At 45.5% G+C, this 10,421-nt stretch overlaps 1 protein-coding gene across 1 annotated transcript; it reads right to left on the bottom strand.

The window, feature by feature from the left end:
• Positions 1-416: 416 nt before the first annotated feature.
• On the bottom strand, positions 417-7,549 carry RNF139 (ring finger protein 139). The gene is made up of 2 exons (XM_027727004.2): positions 7,271-7,549; positions 417-2,478 (listed from the first exon to the last, which is right to left on the bottom strand). The coding sequence occupies exons 1-2, from the start codon at positions 7,458-7,460 to the stop codon at positions 668-670; spliced, it is 2,001 nt and encodes a 666-aa protein (XP_027582805.1). The 5' UTR covers positions 7,461-7,549; the 3' UTR covers positions 417-667.
• Between the last annotated feature and the right edge of the window lie 2,872 nt (positions 7,550-10,421).

Genomic DNA, 10,421 nt, shown 5'->3' with positions numbered 1-10,421 from the left:
AGGATGAGCACCAGGCTGCTACGTTGGTGCGTTGAGCACTTCAAGCTACTGCTGCAGTTCAGAGGGGTCGAACACATCCATGCCATGTGCTTTGCTGCTTCCCCAGAAAGCTCAGCAGTGTTGCCTTTTGTTCCATCTATGCAAATGCTGTAACATTAAGTCTAACAACCTAAATTTTTAATTATTTTATTTTTTAAAAACACAGCTCACTAGTTTTTTGCGATAAAGCTCTGCTAATACTGAATTTATAAGTAAAGCTGCTTTGGCTCAGGGTTTTCATTTCCTGTTTGACCCGCTGAACAGTCTGTTTTCACCAGTATTTTTCATTTGCATCCAGAAGACATTGATCAGGGATTACTGGTATACAGTCTTTGGCACAGCATTATCACTACATCAATTAAAGAGTGTTTTCCCAATCATCTTAAAAATGTGAAAACATTTTATTCCATGTACAATAATGTACATAACTTTAAGGTGGTCATGAAAGAGACCAGCAAAAATTAGAGGTATATTTACAGTAGCACACACACCACAGTAAACAACCACCATTCACAGACTCAACATTGAGATACTGCTGTTGTGCTTAAGTACAATAACTACAAAGTGATACTTTTATTCTGTTGAAGTCAATCTTAAACAAATACCTCACGGCTTAGTAAAGGACATCTTAATCACCAAGAGAGTTAGAGTCAACATTAAGAGTCTCATTCAAGTGCTGTGCCACACAGTCGCCATCTTCCTCATCACTGTCAGAACTGTCATTATCTTCATTTAATTCATTTTCAGCATCAGCAGCTTCTTCTGCAACCCGTACAGGATTTTCATTTGGTGCTACAAACCCGTTGTTGTTAGAGATATTGGCATTTTCTTTGTCCTCAATATACACTTTCTGATGGCACATCGGGCACGTGTCCTGAATGTACAGCCACTTCCGAAGACAAAGTGCATGAAAGTAATGGTTGCACGGGGTAATGCGTGCGGAGGTGGTGAACTCGTGGTAGCAGATTGCACAGACATCATCTATTTCATGTAACCGGCTTCCCTTCACCTCTGGAAGTGAGTTTATTTTCTTAACAGCAGTCCGGCGATTTATAAAAGTCTTCCAGCCGTTCTTGGCTTGCAAGTAGATGTTGAAATACGCGTGTAGACACATCATGCAAGCGCGAATCTTGCTTCCTGATTCAAAAACCATTGTGTAAGCTCCATTCCCAAACATGATTACTCCAAATATAAACTCAATAATATTGCCAGTTGAGCGAACATAATAGACATAATCATCAAGTTTTTCCCATAGCACATTATAGTAGCCATCAATCATAAACAATATATAAACAGTGATAGAAACTATTACTTTTAGGCAAAGCTCTACACAGAACGCTGTGACTGCAAAAAGCCAAGTATTTAGTGCATAGTGGTGCCAGAGGATGTAACTGAGCAGAACTGGAAGGATGAAAAGGCAAGCGGAGACAAACAGTACAGGAAAGTGTCTGCGAAATGATGACACATGGGAGGCACTGAGAGACATCAGCACGGGGTCTGTCATTCCATGGATAAAATGCAGGACTGCAGTCAGCAAAAGGCACATGTTTCGACTCAGGCGAACTAATCGTTCTTCTGGTTTCAGTCCACTTAAACCAGTCTGCAGAGCCAAAATGAAAAACAAGACGGGTGCTACAAACCCAAGCCTTTTGTCATCCTCATCCGTCGATCCAATGAAGGCAAGGATACCAAGTCCCAAGTAATGAGCTATTGAGGAAATGACGGCACTCATGCCCAACACAGTTAAAGTAGAGTCACACCCACTTATGATCAAGCTGCAAATCAGTTCCCAACAGTTATCCCACGATATCAAGAAGAATTTTTCTTCTGTGTTATTTTCAGCCATCTTTACAACATATGTTAATACCACAGCTTGTGCTGTAAGTCTTGTTAGCCAGAAGACACGCAGTACAGCTGGGAACCGAATCCTTTTCCATGTATCTTCCATCAGTAGCTGTAATCCATAAATGCGATACATGTGCCTCACCAGCAGATAAACATATCGTACCGAGTAATAGAACCATTTAATTTTGGTAACTAAAATGGCTGTGGTATTTAGTGTCAGAACTAGGCCTGAAATAAAAACTAGTACTTGCCGGACATTTAAAGGTAATTCAACAATCAAGCCAATTACAGGAATCAGTATATCCAGGATGATGAGTTGAGAGTATACGGACTGCATGTTTAGCAATGTAACATATCCAATCCCAAAGGTCAGCTGAAGGATGGAAAGTGCCATCCATAGTGAAGGTCCTTTATGTGGGAAGATCTGAATTCCGAACGCGGCGGTGTAGTAGGCACTGTAGGAGTTTATGTGCAAAGAAGCATAGTAATTCACCAACACTGAGGTGGCAGCCAGCAGAAACGCCGAGGCAATCATATAGAACTTGAAAAGTGCTCGCTGTTGTAAGACCAGAACAACACTGGATACAAAGACACCTAAAACCAGATTGAAATAATTTAGTTCTCAGCAGAAATTCAATAGTAGATTTTAACCTATTAGCTTTGGAGCTACATTTATTTTATGTATCACCCCCCCATTAGTCACTTGTAACTTTGCATTACCAATGGTGCCCTTTTCAGAGCACTGCATTTAAGCTGTGCACTACAGCTGTGATGCAAAGCCATGGCAAGCTCTAAGCCACAATTACTATGAAGTTCACCTGCAGTTTCAGACTAGAGTAGTGACACCTCCCAGCCTTTCAGCCTCAGTCTTGAAATCTAAGGGTAGACAAGTTCTAAAAACAGAAAAAACCCAACCAGATATGGCACCGCCTTTATATGCCGAGTTCATAATAAATGAGTAAAATTAAGTAAGTCCCCTAATTCACTTGAGCAAGGCACTCGACTACAGCTGTCCAAGCTGGAGTACTGAAGATAAGTAACCAAAACAGTTTAGCTAAACCCTTTAATGGGAAAATAGTGAAAAGTTGCTGTAGTTTGCAGGGAGAAGGCCGCCTTCTTCCATATCCCTTCGGTTTGCTTTCATTTCTGGCAAGGCATCCTGAAACAAAAGTTGCATGGGGAAGACTTTCTGCAGTGTAGAGCTTTTGTACACAGAATCCAGAACTGCACCAATTGCCTCTTTGCCAATGCAAACTTGTCTGTCTTGTTAGAAGTCAGATTTAGACCTTGAAATTCCCGTTTGCTAACCCCTCCCTCATACTGACCATGAACACATCTTGACCATGACTCCACCTTCCTATGAGAAATCCTATCAGAGCAACTACAGTACCTTGGGATTACATGTCCCTGCAGTATCTTCTGTAGAGTGGCTTATGAATTTCATCCCTGTGTACTACATAGGTAAGGGTTCTGCCTCAAGAGGAGTTAAACAGCACTTATCACTAGAGTCACTCCCTTAAACATTTTCTTCTTCAGGAAACACTCTGCCTTTCTTTGGGACTTCTTGGTCAGCTTCCGCTCTATGCAACTGCCTTCTCATCCAAACCAGTTTGGTGAGACTGCAATGTCTACAATTTATATTTGATTGTAAATTGCTTTCAATCTCAATATACTAAAACTAATGAAATAACAAATAATCCTCTTTCTGCTGCAGGACAGCATCAGTCTTTGCTGACGATTGTATTTAGGTTGTTCTAAATCCACCCTAATCAAGTGTTTAAAAAATACTTTAAGCCATAGGATCTTGATCATGGAAATAAAAACTTTGCTAAGAAGCAGCATTTGATTCCACCAGTATAAAGAAAAACAGTAACAAAGATACACCAAAACACCCAAACAACAAAAAACCCCCAACAGCCCGGAGGCCTGAGAAGAAAGGAGGGGTCAACATGAATCAGCAGCAAAAGGCAGACTACAAATAAAGTCATTAATACAGCTTAACAGTATTCCTTGCCAGCAGCACTGGCTGATATAAACATATTCTCCTTAACTAATCATTAACCTGGTAACCTTGTGAAGTGCACTGAGGAAAAGCCTCTATCATTTTGCAGAAAATGTATCATAGCTCAGTTCTTCCAGGGAAAGTTGAGTATTAGTTACATGCAGAACTTTTTACAAAATAAGCTTGACAGTTTCATTGCCTTATCATACTTAACCACCACAGACACCTTTGGGAAAGCCAACACTGCTAAGTTTGTAGCCTTTGTCTTTCCTCAGAAGTCACAGAGAAAGCTCACATGCCTGTACAAGGTCATTATTTATGTAATTCTGATCATCCGAGCCAACGGAGATGCATTTTGCACTGAGCAGGCTGCTCTGAAACACGCCCTAACAAAACCTATTTTTGTGCGTTGCAGTAGCAGTAACAGGCCTGTATTTAGATACTACAGGTCATCTTAAAACACTGACATTTCACATGCAAGTCCCTAAAAACAGTACTACAGTGAGTCAATAGAGAAGCTCGACTTACTGGTTCCTCTGAAGAGGGACTAAAAAAAGGTAAAGCATTTCTCTGTTAACACTTGTGGGGAAAAGTCAAGACCCCCTGAAAGGAGCCTCAAAAGACCATAAGAGGTTACTCAAATCTCAGAAGGAGAGGTGGGCACTCCTCTCCCCCATCTCCATTTATGTCACTTAGCCCATCTTGACACCAGACTTCCCCCTGCCCTGTGAAGTGTTCACCAAGCAGTAAATCTTTTCCCATTTTCCCTCTGCTAGGAAATGCTGCAGTTCCTCCTTTGATAAGGTTGTCTCATGTTTCTGTATATATTGTTGCTCCTCTCTGTCACGCCATCCCCAACTATCCCAGGATGGCCTCTAAACACAGCACTAAATCAAACCACACCTTATTTACTTTTAAAATAATGTCTTGTGTTGCAATGAATCTCTCCCTCTCATTTTTTCCCTTTAACTCTTGCAATTTGGCAGTATCTTTATGGTAGCACCACTACCCACGATTCGACTTTTGGTCACTTGCAGGGTGCAATTACCTTTACACTTCAGCATTTCAATCGTGGAAATGCCAGATTATTCTTCCCTAGCTCCAGTCATTCTATTTGCTCCACATCTTTCTACAGACTACAGTATTTATAGTACCCTCCCAAAACTCGAGTGTCCTCACTGAGGAGGGACTGCTGTCTGAGGTAACAGTCACTCCTGGGGGTGGTGGTTCTGCTGGAATCAAGATACTTAAACCCATGCCAAGATAGGAGAGAGAAAAACTGTGCTGGGGACAAAGCAAGGTTAGTCAAAGACACTCCAGTTGTAGAACTCAGCTCTGTGCTGTGTGTAACTCTATGTACTTGTGTAGAAAATAAGTGATGGAAGAATCAGACCAAGGAATCCTGCCGTAAAACGCAGCACCCACGTAGATCTCTATTAGCATTCCTGAAGAACTGTACTCCCAGAATATTTCAGAACTGTAGAACATCACCCACAAAAGCCATCAATTTCTCCAGAGCTCCAAGCTTAGTATCTGCAGGACAAATTGTGCTTTTATCCTCTGCTAAACAGTATTGTGGTACAGGAAAAATTTGGATCAGTCTTTCAACACCTGCAAATGGTAACTAAAAGGACAACTTCCCCACTGTTTAAATACAGAATGATCCAAAATAACTATTTCAGCTTCTTAACAGCAGCAAAAACCCAACCCTGCAACCCTTAAATTCAGATGAGGAAAAAATAGATACAAAAGCACTCCATTGTCTGAACCACATGGCAGGTCTTAACATCATCTTCACGTAGTTACATTTTAATTTTTCTTCAATTTTGGAAAGCCAAGAACCACAGACCACTTGTCTAAATGTACAAGATAAGTTTCTTGGCATAAAGCACTTCCGAAGCTTTTTTGCAGAAGGCAAAAATTACCCACTGCTCCCCCAACCCCCTCCCGAAAAGTGATCATATAAATGCAATCCTCAAAAGTGCCTTAATCTGTTAATCCCAGCATCACACACTTCAGAGAGATCATCGAATAACACATCCACCACTCTCATTTACAGGGGTGGGATTAATTTCAGTGCACTTCCTACAGCCTTTGGATCACACCATGAAGGACTCCTAAAATTAAGTTGGTGAGGCACTGCAATGCCATTTTTTTAAAAAGGAATTATCAGTGGGAAGCTCTCTTAGCAATTCCATAAATGTGGAACAAAGGGTCAAGGAAATGGGAAGCAGGAGGAAGAACCTCTTCTCCCCATCCCAGAGCTGTCCCTCAGGCAAAGGAGGCAAGTCAGGGCCTCTTCATGTGAGCAGTGACTTCCCCCGGCACCCTTTACCAAAGCAGAAGCTTTGGTATAATAAACATAAAAACCCAAAATGAAACACTTGCTTTGGTTTGTTCCCTCCTCCCTTCGCTCTCTTCTCACCTGCTGTCTTGCTATAGGTTATCCTTTACTTTATCCCCTCCGCTTCTCGCTGTCACCACCACACTTCTCACCGAGCACCTTTCCTTTAAGCCTCGCTTTGCTTCCTGCCCCAACAGCCGTACCACCTATTTCCTTCCTGTTTTTCTTCCACTATAAACGTCAAATAAAACATAAAATCAACCTGTCTTAGGCCTACAAAAACAAACCAAATCAAACCTGCTGTGTTTTGTGTCATCCTTTCCTCCCTGCCTCAGGACCGCCAGCTCCAAGATGTGACACGCAGCGCAGTGTCACCCGCACAGCAGTTCACAGAATGGGGCTCCCACCAAGCCGAGGCTACGTAAGAACCCCAGATAACAAGCAATACTGAAAACAAGCATCACCTAGTTATTATACCCGTGATTTTCATCCTTCATCCCGGGGAAAAAAAAAAAGCTTAAAAATAACCATTGGTAAGTTTCAAGAGCCTTCTCTTTCCTTTGCGAACCAAATTCCCGGCATTTCTGAACTGCTGTTGCTAAAACAGTGATTTAACACCATATTTCAGGAAGGCATCACGCTATCCAAAGTGTTTTAAAAAAACCAAAACCACAAGAAAACCCTATACCCACTAAGTCACATGTTTTCCGCCGTGGAAGCCCTGGGAGGAAGGGGGAGGGGGGTGTCACAGCCCCGAGCCCCCGCCGTGTCCCTGCACCGTCCCGGGGGCAGGAGGAGGTGGAGGGAGCCGACGGACGGGGTGGGGAAGCGGGCACGGAGCGGGCGAGGTGATGATCCAGCCCGGGCGGCCGAGCAGGGACTCGGGGGCGGCAGGAAGGGGTCAGGGAAGGGGAGAGACAGGCCGGGAGAGCCGGGAGCAGGCGGGGGCTGAGGGCCGGGGAGCCGTGGCCGTGCCGGGACTGAGCGGGGCCGAGGGGTCGGTCCGTGCCTCGGGAGGGGAGGAAGGGCAGGTGTCTCACCCAGCAGCCGCAGCAGCGCGCCCAGCAGCGCGGCGTTCACGGAGCCGCCCGGCAGCGGGGCCGAGTTGAAGATGGCGTCGATGAGGAACAGGCTCGGCACCCGCAGCGCGACCTCCAGCCCGGCCCGCAGCCGCGGGCCCAGCCGCAGCCGGGGCAGCCGCGGCAGCCGCGGAGGGCCCGGCGCCGCCATGCCCTGCGCGGGGGAGGGCAGGCGGAGCCGCCTCTCCCGCCGCTGGAGAAGCGGAGGGGGCGGGAGGGAGGGAGGGGAGGAGGGAGGGCGGCCGGGAGCCGCTACCGCCCCGCGCCCGCCGCCCGGCCCGCCCGGGCCCCCCGCGCCGCCGCCTCCTCCATCTTCGTGCGCGCGCCCGCCCGGGGGGGCGGGGCCAGGTCGGGGGCAGCGCATGCGCGGGGCGCGCTCACCGGGCCGTAGATCCCAAGATCCATCTGGATGGAGAAGAGACCTGGGGTTATACCGGAGTCCAACCTGTGACCGGACGACTGCACGTCAACTCGACCATGGCACTAAAGGTCACGTCCAGTCTTTCCTTAAACACCTCCAGCCAGGTGACTCCACCACCTCCCCGGGCAGCCCCTTCCAATGTCTAATCACCCTTTCTGGAAGAAATTCCTCCTGATGTCCAACCTGAACCTCCCCTGGCACAACTTGAGGCCATTTCCTCTCGTCCTGTCCCTTGCTCCCTGGGATAGGAGTCCAACTCCCACCTGGCTACAACCTCCTTTCAGACAGTTGTAGGGAGCAACCAGGTCTCCCTTGAGCCTCCCCCAGGCTGAACACCCCCAGCTCCCTCAGCCACTCCTCATAGGATTTGCTCTCCAGACCCTTCACTGGCTCCATTGTCCTTCTCCGGACTTGCTCCAGCACCTTAATGTCCTTCCTAAGCTGGAGGGCCCAGGACTGGACACGGTTCTCGAGGTGTGGCCGCACCAGCACTGAGTACAGGGGAAGAATCACTTCCCTGGTCCCGCTGGCCACACTGTTCCTGATACAGGCCAGGATGCCACTGGCGTCCTTGGCCGCCTGGGCACACTGCTGGCTCAAATGGTGGGATGGCAGTGGGCCCGGCCCCGGGAGCCCCTCAGCCCCGCATGTCCCTAAAGTGCCCCTAAAGCTTTGTCACAGGGATCCTCTGCCAGCCATAAAAAGGCGCGTTTGTGCTGCAGCCCCCTCGGGAGAGCCCAGCCCCGGTCCCTCAGTGTTTCCCCATGGCTGCAGCCTTGATCTGCACTGTCTGGGGATGGTGGCGCATGCTGAAGGACTAATGAGCTTTAATCAGAATTCCCAGTTCTCTCAAGCGGGGTACACAAGCCCTGTCTTTGCCGATATTACTGGAAACAGTGGGAAATATTCCTGTAATTCTACCTCTGAGATCCATTAGAATATGTCCCCTTACATGTGCCTTTTTTATTCTCTGCTAAAAAATTTTGTTGACCTTGAAGACTTTCTTTGACCTTCAGAGCCTTTGTATGTGGCTGTAAAAATTACCTTCCAGGTATTGTTCCACCCATTAGGTGGTCCTTTAGTTCAAGAAATATTAAAAAAAAAAAAAAAGAAAGAAATAAAGAAAAAAGAGAAGGGGAAACAAAGTTCCTTTTTGAGCCCGGGAGAAGTAGTGACTTAAAACATATTTCTGCTCTTCTCTACCAGTGATATCAAGTGGATTTACCTGCTAAAACACAGCCTGTGGTTTTCAGCTGCCTTTATGCATAACCATAGATCAGAGTCATAGGAAAAAAAAGCATTTTCCTTTTAAATCCTCTTTCCTTCCTTGTGTATTATCACAGAAGCCACAGATACAAGGAGTAATAGAAACTTCAAGCTGCCTTGATTTTTCATCAGGAACTGTAGTGATAGGACAAGGAATAATGGGTACAGATTAAAAGAGGGGGAAATTAGGTTAGATATTAGGAAGGAATTTTTCACTGTGAGGCTGATGAGATGCTGGAACAGACTGCCCAGGGAGGGTGTGGATGCTCCAGCCCTGGAAGTGTTCAAAGCCAGGTTGGATGGGGCTTGGAGCAACCCGGTGACTGAGAGGTGTCCCTGTCCATGGCAGGGCGGTTGGGACCAGATGATCTTTACAGTCCATTCCAACCCTTGAACTTTCTACTATTCTATGATTTTTTACTAAAAAAAAAAATACTACACTGAATTCAATGTGTAACAATATCTGCCTGTGTGAAACAGGGGCATTTCCCATCTCACCGCTTGTGGGAATTAAAAGCAGGTTCCAGGCCACAACTGAGATGGGCTTGTGAGCCTGTTGGCATCCGCCACGCTGAGATTCCCACCAGTGTGTGCCTCCTACTTCACCTGCTCCGGCTCAGCCTTTTTGTGAGCCTCACTTGTCCGTGGCTTAAGCCCTCGGAAGCCTTTCTATTGTGTCCAAAGGATTTTGGATCAGACCACAGCAGTATTGCACAGGAACTTTCCTAAGCAATGCCCCAGCTAACAAAGCCAGAAATGTTGCCAGATTGCTAAAGGATTGTATTACAAAATCCATGGACATGGACATGTTTTAATCACATGCTGAAAGGCGTAACTCTGACCTAGTAAGTCTCCTCATGCCAAATAATAGGGGTCAGGGTTTAAAATTTGGAAAGGGTTTATTTTACTTACATTTGAAGATGGCTGAATCAGAGTGATTCAGGCTTGCCTGAATAATTTTACTCCTCAACTAAGTATAAAGCTGCTGAATAGAAATAACAGTATTTGATTTGAAATTAAAAACAATGTATATCAAGCAGCTCTGGGTACTTGATAATTCCCAGTAATCCACATGAAAATATTTATTTGCATGAGGTGTAATTTCAAAAAATCAAACAACTTAAAACACCATTTAAGGAAACAGAATTCCCTGCCCTCCTGAGACCCTTTCAACTTCATTTAATATTCTCATCTGTAAAGAGCATCTTAAATCTATTTTTGCAGTACAGGCTTCTGGATCAGAGGCAATGCTGTAGTACATATTTCTGTTGCTTTAAGGACATGTGGATTAAATGGAACCCATTAAATGGATTTTCAGGTTTAAATACAAGTATTTACGGACATATTTTACAGATGTTATTTGGACATGTGAGTGCAGTCACGGATATCTGCAAATTATTTTGTGCTTGAACACTTCCAGGTTGC

The sequence above is a fragment of the Pipra filicauda genome, unplaced genomic scaffold (assembly GCF_003945595.2).
Source record: "Pipra filicauda isolate LSUMZ 115617 unplaced genomic scaffold, ASM394559v2 scaffold25_size4600443_pilon, whole genome shotgun sequence".
Taxonomy (NCBI): Eukaryota; Metazoa; Chordata; class Aves; order Passeriformes; family Pipridae; genus Pipra; species Pipra filicauda.
This window is presented reverse-complemented; position numbering and strand designations above follow the sequence as displayed.

Excerpts from the sequence above, each read along its gene's own strand:
- RNF139 (XM_027727004.2), bottom strand. The coding sequence starts at position 7,460 with ATGGCGGCGCCGGGCCCTCCGCGGCTGCCGCGGCTGCCCCGGCTGCGG. Across the intron at positions 2,479-7,270 it reads CGCGCTGCTGCGGCTGCTGG|GTGTCTTTGTATCCAGTGTT; the intron begins GTGAGACACCTG and ends ATCTGGTTTTAG.